This window comes from Rattus norvegicus, chromosome 15, assembly GCF_036323735.1.
Source record: "Rattus norvegicus strain BN/NHsdMcwi chromosome 15, GRCr8, whole genome shotgun sequence".
NCBI classification, from domain to species: Eukaryota; Metazoa; Chordata; class Mammalia; order Rodentia; family Muridae; genus Rattus; species Rattus norvegicus.
In genome coordinates, this window is record NC_086033.1 from 1,273,410 (window position 1) to 1,295,093 (window position 21,684).

Genomic DNA, 21,684 nt, shown 5'->3' on the forward strand with positions numbered 1-21,684 from the left:
GTGATACAAATGGTTCTGACATTAAGAAAAGTAAACAAGTAAGAAAAATAAAGATGGAAAAATTCTGTGGTCAGTTCACAAGTGCTTTTTTATTGTTTGAGGCAGGGTTAAAGCCTTTTATGAAGACAGGGATATATGTGCTGTTAGATTGGCTGTGACATCAGACTAGTTTCGCTGCCCTTGCACAGAGCCTTGCTTCTCATAATATGCAATGGACCAAAGGTTCTGATACCTCTAAACAAAGAGGCAAGGCGGGACCTGATGATGTGAATGTAAACCATTAGCTCTCAGTGCTGTTGTGTAGATCAAACAGAGAAGGTACTCAACCCTGGTTATAAGTGGGTTGTATAATCTCTAGTTATTAATGGTCTCAGGCTGATGAATGGAGGTTGTGCAATCTCCATGCAGGACTCCTTTCATCCTAGATATGTTATTCCACGGCCCAGTTGACTCAGTACAGCAGAGGCTATGTAAACAGACTAGATCTGAGAAAGACGGCCCTTCTCTAGCTGCTCAGAGTGTCTGAGTACCCAATGACTGCCTCACCATTAACAACCCTCTTGCTGTCTATAACTTGAAGGGATTTTTGGAGGATCTGCTGTCTTAGTTACGCTACCCAGTGAAATGAACACACAGCATACTATGAAAAGAAGGTATGTCAAGGGCAGGAAGACTTTCAGATGCCTTTTAGAGTGGCTTAACTGGGACAATTGTAGACAAAAATGACAGCCCTTGGCTAGTATGGTTGTGCTTGCTTTCCTGTGATATCAGTGCCAGCAAATGACCACAGATAGAAGTCAGATGGGTCTGACTTCTGAAATATTCTGAGAGAAACAGGAAACCTTAAAGGTGTGTTTTCTATCAAACCTGTTTGATCTGCTGGGTGGTTTCTACAATCTTCCATTTGTTTTCTAATCTTCTGGCCCATCATACCATCTTTCCTTAGCTCACTACATTTAAATAGCATCCAAAGGGCATGGCAGCCTGTTCTTTTAGGGTTAATATGGCTGGCCATAGGCATTGCTGAACATATATGGTAAAAACCAAAAGAGAATCTCTGGTGTTGCCAAACACTTGCCAGGAAAACTAACCCTGGGACATGTTCAGGACAAGTAGATTTCGAACAACCACAAGAAAAATGCTTTTGCAGTCAGGGATTTTGGGAAACTCAGGAATTGTACTGTGATACCACCCATAAACACATGACTTGCTTGAGAAGTTGTGTCCTTGAAGGGTTATGTATGGAAACTCATTGTCAATGATAAAAGACGATGTTTATGAACTAGTTAATATAATGCCTACTCTGCCGTCTGAAGGGATAAAGAGGATGTGTCCTTTCTCTGCACCAGTGGCTACTCCACTGAGAATAAGCCCAAGGGCTCAGTGATATCAGAGGACTTGACTCAGAATGCAAGCCCAGGAGAGCTTCTCTCACTATACCACAGCTTGTGAGCAAGCCTGAGGAGGCCCCAGGTGCGACCCCTGCTTGCCTGTGAGCAATAGAGAGACCAGGCAATCTGTCATGGTGTTCCTGCTGTCAGCCCTGGTGCTGCGCCACTACTATCTGTCACCCTGGTGGATGAGACCTGCTTAAGGGGCAATCATGTCAATCTCTCTGTGACCACTGAGTCTAAGGGAGGTAGATGACTGTGACAGGCCTGGCAAAGTAGGCACAAGGTACTGAAAGGCAGAAGTCACAGCCTTCTTAGAGAGACAGGAGGCAGCCTGTGGTTTTTCTTGCTTTTCCATTTTATTGTCATGAAATCGGCTAACGTGTGCAGAATTTAGCTTCAGAGCTGGTCATCTCGGATGAACCTGTTACCCTCTGAGTTTCTTCCATAGTACAAATAACGACCTTTCCCCAAGATACCTGTAAACAGAAAGGAAAATCATTACTGGTGGCACAACTCATATAGTTCAGAAATCCAGTTATTATTACAGGCATGCATGATGATTGCTAATTTGATGGGAGGTAGATTAAGATGACAAAGACTGTACCTTTTGGTCCATAGAGTTGACCTTGTATTGAAATGTTACTACCAAGTATAGAGTGCTAGAAATAACAGCTTTACGTGTGATTTCTTTGCATAATTAGAAATTTCCTAATTTGACAAATGGTTCCCCAAAATATAGCATGATTCCCACCCCCCCCAGATTTCCTCAGTTTAGAACTAAGAATAAAAAATTAAGTTTAAATTAGATGAACCTAGCCCAAGCGAAGGCCACAGGATAATCTTTGTAGAATGTGACTATCTTGAAGTCCTTTATTGGAAATCAATATTGTTGACTTCCAGAGAGAATTTTCAAAATCCTGGGGTCTTCAAGTCCATGCTGGGTGATTAAAGAAGAGAGGCTGTGCTGATTGAAGACTGTACAGACAGTAATAAGTGCCATTGACATTAGATGTCCCCACTGCTAGGCACCACATTGAGGTTGAGGCAACTCATCTCTCCTGTTAAAAAGATCTTGATTTTCATCTTCAATTTCAATTTTATATATTCATATATAATTTCTGGCTCTTTATGAAACTTTCCTGTCCTTCATGGTGGTTGTGGGACACTTCATTATGAAGCACAGCATTAGAAGAGGGGCAGATGCACTAATCAACTCATCCTTACATATTACATATACCCCCAACAAAATGTCCTATGCCTGGAGGTGCATGCCTGTCACCCTAGTACTTGGGTGGATAGTAAAATGATGGTGAGTTGGAGTCTAACCTTAGCTTCATAGTGAGACTCTTTAAAAAGAGAAATCAAGAGCCAAGGCAGTAACTTGGAAAAATAGTACTTGCCTAGAATGTGGAAGTGTCTGGTTTTGATGCTCATCACTACAGAATAAATATCCAGAAGGCACCGGCTATAGTTAAAAGTCTATAAGATTATTTTAAAAAGTGTTCCCACAAGAAAATATTTATAACTTCTGTTGGCCAACGTCATCCTTTTTTACCATCCTTTTTTTTCTTTCCAATCTTAGAAGAACTACCCTAAAATTCTCTTGCATAGAGTTGCCTGAGGACAAATGAGACTTAAATCTCTGAAGTACACAGGAAACAAAGAAAGGAAATAGTTATAAAAGAACAATGCATGAGCCACACCCCTGCCTGTGATAGTCACCCTCTGTGCACATGATTCGTATTTCCTCAGATTGGCGGTGTGATAGCAGTACTCAGCACTCTTCATTGATCTGAGATCAGCCATGTTCTCCACATGACATGCTAGTGTTACAAACTTATACACTTTGTGTGTGTGTGTGTGTGTGTGTGTGTGTGTGTGTGTGTGTGTATGTATGTATGAATTAGTGTGCGTGTATTGTAGTAGGTATGTGGATGTGGGTATGTGTACGTGTGTATGGATGTAGGTACATGTGTATATGTGTGTAGGGGGATGGGTATAGGTGCATGTGTATTAGGTATGTGTACATGTATATATCTATGGAGGTCACAGGTTGATGTCAGTTAACTGTCTTCCTCTTTTTACACAAATACCATCTACTGGGTTGTTTGTTTGTTTGTTTGTTTGTTTGTTTTGTTTTGTGTTCTCTTACTGGCCTGGAGTACATGGATTTGGATTTGGCTAGACTGGCTGACCAACAGGCTGCTAGGTTCCTTCTGCCCAGCTCTATCTTTGAGAATACAGATGTACACAGCTGTACACTGCCTTTACTTTATATGGGCACTGGGGAATCAAACTCAGGTTCTCATACTTGCATTGCAAGTACTTTTTCAATGCACCTCTACATTCCCTAAACTTCGTTCTTAAATAAGGATTAAAATGTCATGTAGAAACTTTTAAGGGTAGTGTAGATCTGCCCTGCATTGGATAATCAGAGGCAAACTTGAAAATTACCCAGGGCCAGGAGCTCTCGGAGTTGGAGGAGGAACAGGATGACATCATTTGGGACCTGGCTCTTTTCTTGCTGTGTTGCCATAGACGGCTTTATTGTGGGCTTCTCTTCCTGCTTGACTTGGCTTTCCTGTCCCTCCACGTCCCTAGTCCCCAGTTTCTGGTTTTCGGTATTGGTCTAGTGCCTGGAAATACTGAGCTTGTGTGAAACCTCACTCAGATCTTTCTTGTGACCCATTCTTTCAGCTCTTGGCACAGAGCTGCTCCCTTTATTGTATTTTGTACTGCCTAGAGTTGTGCTGACATCATCATTAATGCCAGAACCCTGGTGGTCTAAGGGCTGGGTTGGTCACATTCTACCTCCCTCAGTGGCTTGGATGAGTATGCCTCAGAGGCATGGGAAACCCCACAAAAGACTTAAAAAGGTCTTAAACCTGGCTGATTCAAGCAACCCTCAAAAAATCTGGAGGCACAGTACAAAGGATGTCAATTTCTTTCTACGGTACCAGTACAGCATGCGTTTTCATAAAAAGATGGGGATAGGGCTGCCAGATATTGTAAGGAACACAGTCCTTCTCATGAGCAAACTGCATGACAGGCAGTCATGTGCACACACACACCGCTGTCTACCATGGCTGCACTCCTTTTCATAAACTTGTCTGCACATTTGGGCAGTCTATATCTTTTCTCTCCATCCTTCTCCATGCTGAATTTCCACTCTAGACGCAAACAGATGGAAAACAGTGTTCCTGGAACATAGGCCTGGGATACATTCTGAGCCATGCTCACACATTTATGGTTGGCACTGATAAAAGTCCTTTTTAAGGCCTGCCCTGTTTCTTTAGGCCTGGAAGCAAGACTGTTTATAGACATCCTGGCGAGAGAGGGCTGTTTGATGAATGCAGGAGGCAGCGGCTAGGTGTCAGCACTTGGAAAATGAGGCAAGGCCGTGAGTTATTAATATTGTCAATGATCTCTTGATGGGAAAACAGATACTGCACTCACTGTCAGATTTAAATAGACATTGAGTGCGTTAATGACAAAAGGGCAGACTTCAAACAAAGGGGCTGTGTGCTGGGAAGCCGACTTGGTCTCTGGGCTGGCACTAACCTGATCTGAAAAGACACTGTCAGGACTGGAGACAGGCCCAGGATTGTGCATGGTGACAGAAAACAGAGATGCTGACAGAGATACCAGCGCCATATTATGCCAAGGACATCCAAGTACTGTCTAGGACTCTAACGCAAGCTGACATCACTTCCTAACATGCAATCCTTTTTCCTCTGCTCCTGAAGTACTGGCATATTTCTTCTACACATCATTCCAAAACTAGCCATGCCCATCAAGCTCCTGGCAGCTTTGGTCTGTGGGAGCTATGGGGTCAGGGCCTACAGATAACCTATCTCACCCTGGGCTGTGCAGGGGATGACATTTCCTCATTGATATCTGGATGGCTTACGGTGACCAGAGGACTGATGTGTAGTTAAACTCTTGTAGGCTGGGGCTGCTTTGGGAAGGCCCAGGGGTGGCCTGGGCAACCCCAAATAAAACCTAGCTGCTGGTGTTTTCCTGGGGATGAGGGTGCTCAGCCTAGAGACATACAGATGATTAAATTAAGCTAGCCTTGTCCCTCATACATTCTCTGTGGGAGCCAACAGTAGGGAGGCAACTACTCAAAATATTTGACTTTTGGACCTTAAAAACAAAAAGAAGACATTAAGAAGGGAAAAGGGAGCAGCCTGGTACAAACCCATATGTGGCCAGAGGACTTTTATTTATCAAGGAAGTCATTTATGAAGTCATAGTTTTGATCATATGGGTAGCTCCTGTCCCCACTCCAACCTTCTTCCTCAACTAGAAAAACTGCCCAAGGCTGTGAAAAGCTGCAGAAGGGGCCATTTGTTTGCACTTTGTATTTTCACAGGGAGGTTCTCAGAGGCTGGAATTTGGGATGTGGTTGTGAGTCAGTAGGCCGTAGCCTCTGACACATCTGCAATGGATTCTGTTTATCTCCTCAGACTCCATGATTGCAGAAATGGATGGAGACACCATATTTAGTGGCATGCAGAGTGTTTTTAATTACAACACAAGGCTTTGGCCATAGTGAGGCAGGCTGGCTATATATCAGGCCAATGTGCAGATGTCGGTACGGGGGTTTTTTTGGGGGGCTCTGAAAAACGGCAGTGCACTGTCCCCCGGGGGATTTTCTCCTGCCAGATGAGACTCCTAATTTTTCTTAAGTAGCCAGTTTTTCCCATCACATAAGCTCTTAAAGCTATAATTATGAAAAAAATGCGTGGGGGAAAATCTGTTTTAAAGAGGTCCTTTATCTTTTCAATGCTCCTATCCTCTGCACTGAGTGTTCTGATTATGCAGGTTTGCACTGCCTAGTGAGTGGGAATAGGCCTCTTTTCTTAGATACCCACTGTAGTGACAGGGACCATTCTAGAGACATAGCTGGGGTGGGGATCCTGGCATATCCCTCTACAAGTCCAGTATAGATTCCATCCTGGCTTCTCATCCTACAATCTGTCCCTCATGTCTATTGGCCACGGACATTGACCCCTTATTGCCCCTGTCTTTCCCATTTGTAGATGAAGACAAAGATAACCATGGCAGGTCCTTTTGAATTGTGAAATAGGCAACATGGTACTTTTAACATTACTTTTGTGAAGTGGGGGCATTGGGTCCTTATTTCCTATGGAGGAGGTATGATCAATGTGACCAATTATACTGTTAAGTCTTAGGATACATGTATTCATATCCCAATAATATAGCACCAATCAGAGTACTGAGTTTGAGTCCAAACTCTTCTGTGGATATGTCAGCAACTCAGAGTTCATATTCCCTGTTGGGAGTGCTGACCACCAACAGCCCTATATCTCACTAGCTTTGATATAATGCCATGTCTCCAGAGACTACCCCATCAGAGTGTTTGAGTTTACTTTTGATGCAGATCAAACCACTAATTTGTAAAATAGAAAAATGAAGTCTTAACCTTTTTGATACTTGTGATAATCACCACTTTAAATGTTCTTGTCTTGAGCATGAGTGTAGTGCCACACTGACAAGGAGACTATACTCTGACTGTGGCCACGTGACACTTACTAGACAGTGGCAAAAATAGCAGAACAGAGATCTCTAATATCTCAAAAGAAAGGAAGGACACAGAATTATGTGGTCTTGGCAGAAAATGATGGCATGTTCTGAAGAGGGAGAGAAGGCCTGTAGCAGAGAAAGAAAATGTAGCAGTAGAGTCCCTCTGGGCCAATGTGGAAGTTTCTAGAACAAAATAACCATGGGATACTATGTAAATCCATATCCTTCCTCCTCCACTTCCTAATAACAGAGTATGGTACAGGGGAGGTTAGGCAATCTGCTAAATACATTTAGGAACTTACACATACATATACACACACATGTACATGCACATATCTGCATGTATATCTGCATAAACATTTTAAACAGATCCTATCAAATTTGTAATTTTTAGTCCTGTATCCTTTTATCTTAAACCTCTGATATGACCTTCCTACATTTCAAACATTAAAAAAAGTAGGCAGCTTAAATATATGCCTTAATAAAGGAGAGGCAGGGTACCAGGACAAGAGTTTCTGTTTTTCAATACTGATGATATTGTCATTTTCAACACCTTTCCCCCTCAAAAAATACAGTAATCCCAGTGTCTGACTGGAAGGAGAAAAGTGAAGTGAATACTATCTGGCTTTCAGAGCTAAAAACATCATGCACCAGAAAGGAATGTCCTGTTCCCCACGTGCCTGGGTTTTTGGTGCATAGGAGTCAAGTTGTACCTAGAAAACGAAGAAGCACAAACGGTTTACATCCTTGAGAAAGTGTTCTCTCAATAACCTAATCTCAGCCACGTGACGTGTTACTGGTTCTCTTGTGGATTTAAGAGGGAGCTAGCAGGGTCACAAGCATACAGGTCCCACACAAGGTTCAGTATAAGTTGCTATAAGCAAAGTGACAGGAAGAAAGATACCATGTAGGGAAGCAGTTTTTCTAGAAGAAGAAAGACCAAGTCCTTCCTCCATGCCTAGACAAATTGTCTTCTATTTGCCTCTGAGTCCCATCTTATAAGTCGAACAAGATTTCTAGTTCAACCGAAAAGGAAAGGGTGACCCTTCCTTCCTTCCCAAACCAATAGGCCAAGACTTGAGTCAGGTGTCTTGGCTTATAGTCATCATCGTCAGTTGAAGATGGTGGGTACCACAGTTACCATGACACTAACTGGCTCTCCTCCCCATGGCTGAGTGGAGGATGCACTGGACATTGTCCTTGCTTTTCACTGCAGGACCCACCTTCAGGCATGGCCTCCAGTAGTACACAAAGGAGCTCTTGAGAAGCACTAGGGTGTACTTATTCTGGATCCTGCTACTGTGTAGGAGTGGTCACCAAATGCTGCCAGTTTAGCCTCCAGGATATTTTTGCCTTCTGGCTTACATGTACTAACATGTATAAACTTGCCTGATAAATTTTCTTTGAGAAAGCACAAGTTATGCACAGCAAGTTCTGTTTTGACAGTTTAACTCCTTACTTGCTTCTTAAATACCAAGTCAAACATTTTGTGTTCTTAATATTTTTCTTCCTCCTTTCAGAGGAGCATGACTTCATTCCCATATAATATTCCTCTACTTTTTTTTTTTGCAAACTATGAACATTGCCCAGTGACATCAAGTCTTTTCCGACATCATTTAGTGGCAAGAGAGCCCCTATTTCCTGGAGTAAATTTGTGTGTTGCTGAATTACAACAGGAAAGGTGAGCTGTCTGGGAATGTTTGGTCACATTTTACCACGTTTATCTCTGGCTGATTTCATTTTATTTTTTTCATTATTTCTACCAAGGTTAATCCTACCCTATGAATTTGTGTGTCTTTCAAGATCTTGGGATGTAAATCTTGGGTCAGTGTTTTTATCTATGATAAATCATATTAGATTCAAGGTCCAGTTGCTGTCAGTTTTCCCTCAGGCTGATTATTTCTACTGACAATCTTTATCATAAATTAAAAGACGGTTTTTATTTGTTTCTTAGCACCTGGAGCCCAGTGTGAACATTCTAGATATAAAACAAGATTCAAATCATGGGGCCATGACAAGATGCTTTTTGTAAACACAGTGAACACAAAGTCAGCTCTCACAATACGGCCATTAATCCAAAGGTTAGGATGCAGACAAAGAGCCTCTCAGATTAAACTTAGAGAAATGTGTGCTTGGCCTCAGTGATCAAACTCTTGGGAGATGGCCTGAGGAATGGCTCATAACTATCCCTTGAGAGTCTAGATTGTGAAGCCTGCTCAGCCAGATGCTGGACCGTGTCAGGCCTCACCCTGTATCTGAAGGAAACAAAGCACCAGGGGGAAAGGATCTAACTGTGGTGAGGTGACTGTGATGGGCAGGCATCCTTGCCTCCAGACCAGGGAGGCTGGACAGCTCAGGGTGAGAATGAGCAGACAGGTTGACATGTGATAAAGCAGAGTCTGTAGAAAATACGCTCTGGGCTCCCAGGGCAGTGGAAATGAAGCTTGTCATCTCAGGAGGAAAAGGAGTTGGGAAGGGGAGGATAGGAGGACACACACACACACACACACACACACACACACACACACACACACACCTTTTCTGCATAGCAAGACATGTTTTTCCTTTGTGTGTACAAATCTTAGAAATCTTTGTCAATTGAGTGGACCCCCAGTCACCATCCCTGCTGTCTCTCCTTGAGCCCATGGATATCATGACCTGGTGGAAAAGGCTACAGACTTTCTTAGACATCACTGAACATGTGTCCACCAAAAATCATGGTGAAGAGAGCCCCTGGACCTTTGCTCACACGTCCTTTCAATTTTGTTTGCAGTAAGAGCAGGCCCACTGTGGAAGAGCCTCAGAGCCAGAGCACTCCCTCTTTCCTGGCATTTAACATCACCAGCCCTTTGTCTTTCACATCCACACACAAACTGAGACCTAGCAGAAATACGAGACCAAATCCACTTTCCTTGTTTGAACAAGTCCCCTCTCTCTTCAGAAATAAGATTGGAAAGCTTACTGATCCAAGCTTTTGTTTGTTTGTTTACTTATTTGGTTTTGCATTCTCAGGTCTCTTCTGTCCCAAGTAAGAAATAAAAGCAGAAAACACCCTTCTTCCTGATGTCCTAATGAGCAGTTTACTTAAGCCCAATTGTAAGTGTTACTTTGCCTTTTCCTGAACTCTCTAGTAAGACACAGAATGCTACATTTTCCTTTAAAAGTATTTCCTTTTGTGTGTCAGAGAACTCCCCAGCTGGGACAGGATTTGAGGGCACTCATTTTCAGGGAAGTCCTTCACTTATAGAGCCAGAAAATGGTCTCCCTCTAAGGTGACAATAACCACACATTGGTCTTTTTCAAGCAGGAAAGGAAATTTTGCTTTTATAGCAAATATCATTTTTTTGAATGTATGATTTAATTGTTCAATCTTTTTTACAGACACAAGGGTCTTCTGTGAACTTCAAAGATCACCACCAACAGAACCTAGGCTTATCCTTTGCTACTTTTTCATGGAGGGAAACAGGGACTATAGTGTCTGCCAGGAGAGGGGCATCAAGGATCCAAGAACAGTTAGATTCCAAAGTGCATGCTAAGATGGGATGCAAATCAGGTGTAATTCACGGGATGCCTTTCCAGCCACTCCTGGATGGATCTCACCCTGGCTGTCACTCAAAATGGACAGTGGTCATGTGTGAAGACTTCGTGTTTCTGTTTTAAGAGAACTAAGAAATCTTTCAGACGAAAGGAGCCGGGGTGAGGGTAGGGAGAGAGGGAGTGGAAGAGAGGAAGAGGGGGAGAGAGGGAGAGAAAGGAAGAGAGAAGTAGAAGAGGCAAAAGGGAAGTAGGGGGAGGTAGGGAGGGAGACAGAAACAGAGAGACACAGTCGCACCCTCCACCACTCAAAATATCGTTGTATTTATCTTTTCCTCATCATCTTTTGAAGTCAGAATTGTAGCCACTAGAGGGCAGCATGCAGTTAGGAAACAGCTACAGCTTTCTTTACATAAATAAGGGCAACTATTCAGGGAAGGCCATTAAAGCCACACTGTGCTTGTGGTCACCAATTACACATTCTGTAATGATCAATATGTCATGTTTACCCAATCTGGGCTGAAGGCTATCTGGGACTGAGGCTACCAAAGGCTCCCCTCTCTCTGACACTTTTAGGTTCCTTCTGCCTCAATTTCAGGAACTGATTTTCCTTACCAGCTATGAGTAATTTTAGCTCAGGGTTTTGTTTTTTTGTTGTTAATGTTACCTGAGTAGATGTAAAGTAGCATGCAAACTAATAAAGACAGATCCTCTCTTAGAGAAAGAAAACAAAGTACGTGCGCCATGGGTATCCCCAAAGGAAAGTGTCATCCGCTGGCATGGAGTTACCATTATATGAGAGCATCTTTTAAAAGTTATTTTTATTTTCTGACTAAAGTGTCCATTGGAATGATACACAAAACTTGTGGTTGCTTCTTTTTTTAAGGGCAGGTATTTCTTGCTTAAAACCCAACCACTGTCTTTCTTCCTTTCTCAGAATATCTGGTCCAGAGTCATCACTCACACCAAGAACAGCAACTGAGTGACCTCCCATCACATAAGGCATTGATATTTGCAGCTTCCAAAGATATCAAACCCAAACTGGTTTTAAAGTCCAGGAAACAGCATTGTGAACTAGAATCATATGGGATGAAAATAAGTACAGGGATTCAACCCATGAAGAAGACAAAATCCAGTTGCTAGGTTCTGCTCCCCCTACCCCAAGCAACAGAATGCAGAGTGCAGCTGCGGCTCCAGTAAGCATGACAAGGCTCCTGCCCTCCTTCCAGACATTCCCTCAAGGTAACAGTCATGTGACTTACCAGCCACAAAGGAAAGGTTGGGTTTGGTTAATTAATTAGATTATTAACTCATGATTAAGTGGAAACTTTGAGTTTTCTTTCACCCATAAAACAACAATCTCACTAGATATGGCAGAGTGACTGCAGTGTTTCCAGTGAGGATGACACAATCAGGAAGTAAGATGAGAATGAAGAAATGCATGCCACGCAGGACCACAGCATCCTTCCTCTGCACGGACTCCAGAAAGGTTCAGACAGCAGATTCCCACACACGCCACAAAGCCTAAGCTACATTCTCAGGTGCTCAGTGAATAATTTGTACAGGGTGGTGGTGGAAGTCAGAGGCAACCTCACATGTCATTTTTCAATTTATTACATCTTTTAAGACAGGCTTTTGCCGGTGTACAGATTACCCATTAGGCTACACTGGATTTCCAGGAATCCCTAGGCTGGGGTTATAAGCACATAGCAGCATGTCTGGCTTTATCATGCTGGTCCTAAGAGATGGAACATGGGTCCTGATGCTTGCTTCCCAATGAGATGTCTCCCCATTTCCAAGTTGATATTTGTGGACTGAGTGCAACGGTCTAAGAATACTTCGGGGCCAATGCATTTGACAAGCTAAAGAGTTGGGTGTTCTGTACCTAGAACATTGGTTCTCTCTGACTTTCCCTGCATAGGAACTACCCCCAAAACTTCCCATTTAGTGGGTCTGAGTCTGGGTCAAGAAATTTGCTTATTTTGACAAATTCTCTTTTCTTTGATAAAGTAAATGACCTTTGTTTTAGTTGTATTTAAAATCAGAGACACAAAGAATCTGGTTAATTGAAAGTCTTGCTGTATTGCATCCCAGTAAATGAAAGTTTTATTTGCTTCCCAAGAACAGCCACAAAAATAAATGGCACCAAAATAGGTAAATAATGATTGACCGAAGCTAGGTAGAGCTCTTGTCTAGCACAGTGTCGGGCCTCTAGTTCAAACTTCAGCACTGCAAAGAGAAAAAGTTCTCTCCTTTTTTTTCCTGTTTTATTTTAGTGGCAGGCTGATTGCATTAACAGGAGAAGAAAGCTTTAGAATGGGGTAAGACTGGGGGTGAGCCTGTAAAACATGATTTATGAAGTACAGGGCAGGGCAATTTGGAAAACAACTTTCCAGATAATCTTTGCTCTTCCTCAAAACTTCCAGGCCCCTCTGTGAACACACCTGAGCAGTGGGGTTCTTCTGCAGAGAGCATGCAGGGGTGTTGGCTGTGTCCTGGAGAAGATGTCCACATTTGGGTTTTAGATCTGTTCTTATAGAGGGCTAGCATCAAAAGGTGGAGGCAGGGCTTTCTCTACTGTTCTGTGTGCTTCCTTGGGCTAAAGTTTATCAAAAGAGCTGTTGAAAATAAACAGGAGTTTCTAGAAAAGAGATGTGTGTGTGTTGGGGGGAATGGGATGCTCAGACAAAATTAAGCAAATGTCATAACAACTGTGTTTGTTGTAATTCAAACCCCTGAAGAATTAAGTGAAGAGCTTCCTCCTTGAGCTCATTGGCCCAGCCTCCATGTGCCTTCCATTAGAATTTAAGTGAACTGTTTCTACATAGATGGTACCATAATTTTTCGTAATTCCAGGATAGTCAAAATTGCCTCTCTCAAAGAAAAACAAAGACAATCTGTCGATATTTGATCTAATTGGAAGAAGCTTACTTTGCCTCTCCCTTCCTTCTACACACTTCTCTCCCTCCCTCCTTTTTTTTCACTCCTTCATATTCTCATTCTCTCTCTGTCTCTGTCTCTGTCTCTGTCTCTGTCTCTGTCTCTGTCTCTGTCTCTCTCTCTCTCTTTGTGTGTGTGTCCTAAAGTCTATTGTTGCAGAAACACAATATAATATACTTGTGCACTAACAAACTGTATTCCTGAATGTTTTCAGCTACCCATCCCCCACCCACTTAACATACACTTTTACATATGTGTGTGTAAATCCATGCACACATGTGTGTACATAAAGAGGAAGAAGCACATAAGAGCACTAGAAACTTTCTGTACCCCATTTCTCGCTCAAGATGAAAGCCTAGTAAATACAAAGCACATTAGAAAGGCCTTCATTAGGGCTAGCCTCATTAAAACTTAATGAAGTTACCAGTCTCCCCAGCAATAGTAAGAAGGGTATTTTTTTTTGCCTGTCAATGGAGTAGTCCCAGACAGAGAAATATTAGTGACAGTAGGTGGTGCCAGGTGTTATCTGTCCCTGGAATGTACTACTTTGAAGGCTTAGGACATTACTCCTTGTATTAGTTTGGCTCTTATTTGTCAGGATTCACCCTGTGGTAAGTTAACATGCCTCCATCCTGGAAAAACAACGTTTGCCTATTGTCCAGTATAGCCTAATAGAATACATCTGGCTCTGACACTTTGATGCCCAGCTCTGAGCCACATTCAGCAACACAAATTAACAGCATAGACATTGCCCACGCTGAGCAGGAAGCAATAACCAGCTACCTGCTACTTGGCCAAAATCTCATTATAAGCCATTACAGTAATTGAGGGCCAAGACTGTGGATATTACACTCCCTGTGCGCCAGTGGTTAGTTGAGGAGAAGAAAGACTTGTAATGGAGGAGGTGGGGCAGACAGGAAAAGCAAGGCTGTCACCGTGATGTTCTGTGGTGCTGAGGTGGGGTAGGGGTGTTCCTGAACCATTTCTCTTCTTGCCTTTGAAGCCCACATGACCCCAGGAAGATGATGTAATTTTTGGTCGGCCTCCAACAATGCTATACAATTAAAAATTGGTTTAAATGAGTAATGGAGAGAGCCATGGAGGGAAGATAGGGCAAAATAAGACAGAATGTTCCATAAGTGAAAAGCATCCAAAGTGACAGAACTCCAGAGGAAGCTACCCACCTCCTTAGAATGCAGAGATTTTCTAATGCATTAGAGTGTTTGTAAAGTCAATCCTGTCCCTGAAACCTGTATTCCAAGCCTCAAGGCCTTGCTAAACAAACTATAGTGGCTGTATCATTTACCCTAGATCTCAGCAAATGGTTTCTGGGTATAGTGATAGATCAGGAGGGGTGAAGAGAGGAGGAAGACTGGATTTATCAATCAGCCTGTATCTGAGGACAATGAAGATGTTTCTAGATGTGGCAATAATGGTGACACCTGGAAGATTCATTCAGTGCAGGGAGAGAAGTTAATTGCAGGTATATTAGTGACCTCCAGATTCTCACTGCTGCCCATCTTGCTGTGGTTTGGACCACAAATGTCTCTCATGAACCTCTCTGACACAAGAGCCTCAGTCCCAGATGTTGGGACATGATGACCTCTAGTAGAAGGAAGCTAGGTATGATGGTTGACTGTCAACAGATGGGGCTGCGAAGCACATGTGAGGGTTTTCCAGGGAAGATTATAAGGTCAAGATTACTGCCTTGACTAATCTCAATGGCTAGGATCTAGGAAAGGGGGACAAAATCTGGAAGCATGGGCATTTTCTTCCTGGTCTTTCTGCTCACCATGAGGTGGGCCTCTCTGCCACATCTTTCTTACCATAATAAACTGAAACGATGAACCAAATGAAACCTTTTTCTCCATATACTTACTTTGCTCATGTATTCTGTCACCACAGTGAAAAATTGACTAATAAAAGTTATTTGTAGGCATGGCCTTGGAGAAGGGGACAAAGGGACTTTTCCCCCTTTTATTTATTTATTTTGTACCCACTCTGTAAGGTGCAAGGATTCCTATCCTACAAACTCTAGCATGGTACCACCTCAGGACAAGTTGAAGAGCAACAGGGTCAGCTGATTACAGATAGAATCTCCCAAGCCATCTGCCTTAGTGTCCTTTGTCCCAGGCAACCTGGTCGTGGTGACAGAAAGCTAACAGACACAAACACCACCAGTAGCAGACCAGTGACACCACAAGTCACCAAGCATGGGAGTAAGCTTCTAGAAGTTTTAAATAAAAACATTCCTGTCATGTGTCATCCATAGATACCATGGCAAGGTGGAGAATAAGCCTTGCTAAACAAGACCTAATGGCCTTATCCTATACCCTAAGCAAAGGGTTCCTGGGTATAGATGCCCTAACTGAGGGACTAATACTTTCGGAGGTTGAATGACCGTTCCCTAGGGGATAAAGATGCCTGTGAGCATCAAACACCTCCCTCCACTCACCCTCAGCTATACCAGCCTCATTCCTTCTCTTCACCTAGAGGGTTAAGCCATCTGGGGCCTAGAAAATGGTTGCAGTTGGTACAAGTGAGGCCTTCCCTATAACTAGATCCTTCAGGAAAAAACAAATTAATCAACAGTGAGCTGAAGTGGGTTTAATGATTGCATTCTGCATACAATCAGCTTTTCCCTTTTCGAGGGCCATCAATATGTCACGGGAAGACATATCTGAAGGATATAGCCCTTAACATCAAGGTTATCTATTCTCCACAAGGCTCCCACTTCTTGCCCGGCTGAGACTCCACGCTGCCTGTGTCTAACATTTTCATCAACTCTGCAATCAATCAAGGTAATAATGTTGTGCAAAAAATCAATTAACAACGCAATTAAACTTTCCTTATTATCTCAAAGGGCTGAAATAATACCTAAAGGGAAGATAGACTCAGTGAACGCAGACATCCATAATCCAATGTGAAAGTGAATTATGAGGTTGGGCAGATGCAGGCATGTGCGGGTGCTGTTATTTTCTAAGGGTTATATCTCATCACGGCAGTGTATCAGTCAGCCCCAATCCCAGACCCTAAAATTCCAAATTACTTTTAAGAAATATATGATGTGCAATATCGAGTTCATATCTTTTAAAGATAACCCCCTCCTCGATTGCCACCCTCCCCCAAGAAAGAATTGAATGGCGGTATTACTCAAAGACAAAATGATCTTTCAACAAGAACATAAAGTATAAAAGCTATAATAACATTTACATCTGTATAGCATGCATCTCTGTAAATGCAGGTCATCTATTATACATAATCCCAAGCGCCTAAAAGGCCCAGCATGCAACACGACATTTAAAACCTAAATGCGTAAATGTACAAACTTCTCCAGGATGGCTGTAGCTTCCCTCTCTGTAGAAGCCTCAACTCTCAGGGTCTTGCTCATTTCTACACACACATGCACATACGCACGCACGCATGTATGCATGCACGCACGCACACGCACACACACATCAGGAATAATGGAAATATTTCTCATTTAAAACAAGAATGACTATATTGTTTAGGAATTACACTCCACTTGCATTGAAACACTATTTAGGATTTGCACATCTACAGTGGAGAGAGAAAGGACTATTAACCTTCTGCAGCAGTGAAAGAAAGACCAGAAACTTCATATTGAAATGAGATACAGAAGGGAATTCCTTCTGCATGTCGTAGCACCTACAGAGGAAGGCCCTGAGATAGACGAAATGCAATGAGCAGTAGAGGAAAAGGAAGAAGAGGAAAAGCAGAGAATAGAAAGCTAGTGATCTTAGTACTAATCTTAAGTGAATGTTTTTGAATGGCCTCCAGCTCCTAGGAACAAATAGTAAATACTGGTTTGAAGAACACATAATAAGCAACAAATATTCCCAGGTCGTCTCTCTCAACTCATCCTTTTCCATCAAGGACCACAGCTGATAGAATCTCAGGATCTACTACATTTTGAAATCCAAGAAGATTCCTGGAAACCCACAGATGTCAGAGGAGCTGTTCTAGGACCTTGACAGTGGACTTGCACTGGATGCTACCTGGACCTTCGTAATCCTCAGTAGTGAAATCTATTACTTCTTTACTCTTCTCTCTTCCTTTCCTAAGCTACTCACTTTTAACAGCCTCCATTTTCAGCACAGCATGAAGGCAAGACTGAGCCCCAACTGCTGACTTAATTGAACAGTGATACACAAGACAAATCTACGTGAGCAACCGTTCTGTAGTTCCTTCAAAATCCAGAGGCAGTCCAGAGAGGGACTCTTGGTACAGATTTTTCAATTGAGAAGTTGGACTGGTTTAGTGAACCTTGATATCTATCTCTGAACCTTAAGAAACATAATTAATATGTTTTCATTTTCAATGACTATATTGTGTGTGTATGAACTGGAACTGTTCCTGCTGTGTATTTGATTCCACTGACGATGGGGTGGGTTGGATTTTAAATGATGTGTGAGTACTTCTGTGCTTTCTCTTCTCTGGTTTATGTGTTATTCATGACTTGCGTTACAGACATGGCTGATACACAGATGTAAATGTTATTAAATCTTTTGTATTTTGGAGGCTTTGTGAAAGGTTTCTTTGTTTTCAAATAGTTCTCTTAACCACCAAAAATAACCAGTAATACATGACAATATCTTGGGAATGCTTCCCCTTTTCTTTCTACTGAGTTTTCTGATGAAGAGATTTCCCCTTGTACTGCTGGCTTTTTATCAAAATCAAAGTATAGTGCAAAGTGGTAGACGGAAGAGTTGTATACTTAGAGTAACAATGCAGTACTCTTGGTTCACTATGTGAGCGCATGCACGCATGCACATTGCATGTAACTAAGTTGTCCTGAGCATGCATTCTGTATGTCCTCTTGTAAACTCAGGCGCACTGTGGGTGTGAATGTGTTGACCTTATTTTGCTAAATCAGAACCAAAAGTCACCCAGTTTTTGATTACCTGTCATCATTGCAGCTGCCTTATTGTGTTTGGTATCTGACATAAATTTTAATGTTTTCACTCCATTCCATCTTCTTCAAGTTTCTCGGGATTTCAACGGAAATGTGGCAGAGAATAAAGCTCTTCAACAGACAGCACTTAATCACTCTCTATGCTACTCACTGCTTACTTTTCTTCTTTATTGATTTAAAATTTAAACTGCGAATTGTCCACCTACACAGTTACAGCTGGCTAGATTGGAGCAGGCCAGAAAGCACCAGGATGCACAGTCTAACATTGACAGTGGTCCAAATACTGTGAAAGCTGTAGCTCTGCCTACCCTAGACAGGAATGGCAACTGCTGGATCTTTAAGGCATCCCCTGGGAGCACGAGAGGATCCTGAGGAGTGAGGCTGACCAAACAACAAAGGTTCAGAAATGAAGATACATTAGATATTTCCACCTCTTAAGGTCTGGGTTTCTCAGGCCAGAGAAACATTCTAGAAGGCTAATCTTTCTGCTGAGTATCAGCCTTGCAGGTGTTCTGTGCTGGTTGACTTGGCTTAATTACCCCTTTCTTTCTCTGACCCTCTTTTGTCTTCAATGGTTAATCATGCATTCCTTCTAGACTCTACAACACCCTTGGTCCTCACATGGCTTCTAGCCTTCCTTGGGGTTTTGACTTCAGAATTGAAATAGCTTTGCTCCTTTTCACTTCCAGACTTGTCTCAACTTTCCTAAGGAGCAGCTAGTTCCACGGCACATACCAGTATGCTTTCCCTTATTTAAAAAAAATAGGTGTTCCTTGCAAACTAGACTGAATGAAGAATTCCCCAATGGAATTTTAAGTCAAAAAGGTAAGAGGGCAGGAAAACACCAGGTGATTTGAAAAGGAGGACCTGATTCTGGATTTGAAGCAGTGGGAGGTCAGAAATGGAGATACTTGTTGAATAGGATCAGCCCAACAAAACAAAACAAAACAAAACAAAACAAAACAAAACAACAACAACAAAAAAAACCCTCAAAAATTGTGAAAGTCAAGAAAATATTTGATAATTAGCTCTTTTGAGACCCTCAATGACTACAGAATGTAGTGTGGGCCATGATATATTGTATTTGTGTGTGAGTGTCTGTATAAATATTAGCTTGTTTTTCTCTCTACCTACCCACACTTCCTAGTAAAAATGCAAGGAGCAAATAAGTATTATTTACTGAGATATTTTGGTGTATGAAGTAAACATAAGCACACCACACTGATCTATATGTTTTACAAAATAAACATTAGAACAAACTGTGGATTCTAAGAGTATGGAATGCATAGATAGAAAGACTGTGTGGAAGGGAACCAGGCAGAACCAACATTCTAAAATGTCTCTTTCTGTGTATACATTTTTATATCCTCAAAAGTAAATCCAAGTACTGGGAAAAGCAAACCCTCCATGAACTAAATAAAAATAACCTAATTGTACATTAAATTATTGACATAAATACACAAAGAAGCTAATTTGGGACATGTGTCTTTCAGCTACACCCCAAATGTCAGCATATTCCTAATGTTAAAAACAAACAAAACTGTAGAGAAATCTAGAACTCTGTAGTGGATTGCTTCTCAGGGTCACGGGCGTGATCATGCTCAGTGATATTTCTAGGCATAGTGCAGAGTAAAGGAACTAAGTTTACCGAGGTTCTTAAGAGAGTTTAACATGAGACAAAAGAAATTTAAAAACACGAGGGAATGTGTGAGAGACAGAGTGATGCCCTCCAAGATTTCTATAGTGTTATCCCTGAAGCTTGAAAATGTCATCTGACATGGGAAAGGCAGTAGAGGCAGATGTGTGGTACAAGGTTTCAGGTAGATCCAGTATCTTCAACTTTCTGATCAGGCTCCATCTAATTAAATGGGTCCTTAAAGGAGGAATCATTTGAGGTTGTGGCCACAACAAGAGACATGTTTAGAGAGATACAAACCCCCGGGTTTTCAAGTTGGAGAAAAAGGGGCTAAGAGGGACAGAATGTGTGTAGCTTCTAGAGCCTGGGAAAAGCTAGCTTCTAGAAACCGGGAAAGGCAAGAACAGATTTTTCTGCTGGTTCTGCAGAAAAAAAAATAACTGCAATTTTAGTGCAGTTGAAACTTGTAGCTGACCTTTGACTGGGACAGTGAGATAATGTATTTGTATGGCTTAAAGTCACTTAGGTCTGAAGCTACCCTAGAAAACTGGAAAGAGTAGAGGAAAGAGGGCATCGATGAAGATCTATAAAAAACTCTGACTGGAAAGAGATGCATGAGCACAGGACTCCCAGCAGACTATAAGTTCTGGGCCTTCTTAAAGGAACAAGCAACTCAAGAGATAGTACCAGAAACAGAGAAAACCAGGGACACCTTGTCAGGGCAGAGTTCATGAAAAGGTAAGGTTGTATTCGAGGGCCAAATGTAGCACAAATTCAAATAGTAACAGGAATAATGATTTTTCTTGGGTGCATAGAATAAAGCAAGAATCCATTGACCAACATGTCTAAAACATAGAAATAAGTGCAAAAGAGGGGGGATAAGGATCTCCAAAAGTAGCCAGAGATACAAAAGAGATGACACAATCAGGAGGTCTGTATTCTCCAATGCAGGAAGTCATGTGGTTATTGGCAATGGGTGAAACGTCACCAGGAAACAGAATTGTTACACAAGCAGGTTGTCACAAAGGGGGACATATTTTTTGAGAAGGGTCCATATCATGATCATGCTATTAAGCAAGTTTCCATGCTAGCAAAAGTACAATTGAGTATCAAGAGTCTGTGGACATCCATTCTGGAAATCAGTCTGGAGGTTCCTCAGAAAATTGGACATTGAACTGCCTGAGGATCCAGCTATACCTCTCTTGGGCATATACCCAAAAGATGCTCCAACATATAAAAAAGACATGTGCTCCACTATGTTCATCGCAGCCTTATTTATAATAGCCAGAAGCTGGAAAGAACCCAGATGCCCTTCAACAGAGGAATGGATACAGAAAATGTGGTACATCTACACAATGGAATATTACTCAGCTATCAAAAACAACGGCTTTATGAAATTCGTAGGCAAATGGTTGGAACTGGAAAATATCATCCTGAGTGAGCTAACCCAATCACAGAAAGACATACATGGTATGCACTCACTGATAAGTGGCTATTAGCCCAAATGCTTGAATTACCCTAGATGCCTAGAAAAAATAAAACTCAAGACGGATGATCAAAATGTGAATGCTTCACTCCTTCTCTAAAAGGGGAACAAGAATACCCTTGGCAGGGAAGAGAGAGGCAAAGATTAAAACAGAGACTGAAGGAACACCCATTCAGAGCCTGCCCCACATGTGGCCCATACATATACA

At 42.1% G+C, this 21,684-nt stretch overlaps 1 protein-coding gene across 2 annotated transcripts in view; it reads right to left on the reverse strand.

The window, feature by feature from the left end:
• Nucleotides 1-1,729: 1,729 nt before the first annotated feature.
• The window catches only part of Lrmda (leucine rich melanocyte differentiation associated), a 1,059,015-nt gene continuing 1,039,060 nt past the window's right edge, over nucleotides 1,730-21,684 (reverse strand). Inside the window, exon 7 of one of the 2 annotated variants that reach the window (NM_001109441.1) lies at nucleotides 1,730-1,870. In NM_001109441.1, coding sequence (NP_001102911.1) covers nucleotides 1,791-1,870 — 80 coding nt within the window. In that variant the 3' untranslated portion in view covers nucleotides 1,730-1,790. The remainder of the gene's footprint in view (nucleotides 1,871-21,684) is intronic. The other variant, XM_063274633.1, reaches the window with a different exon arrangement.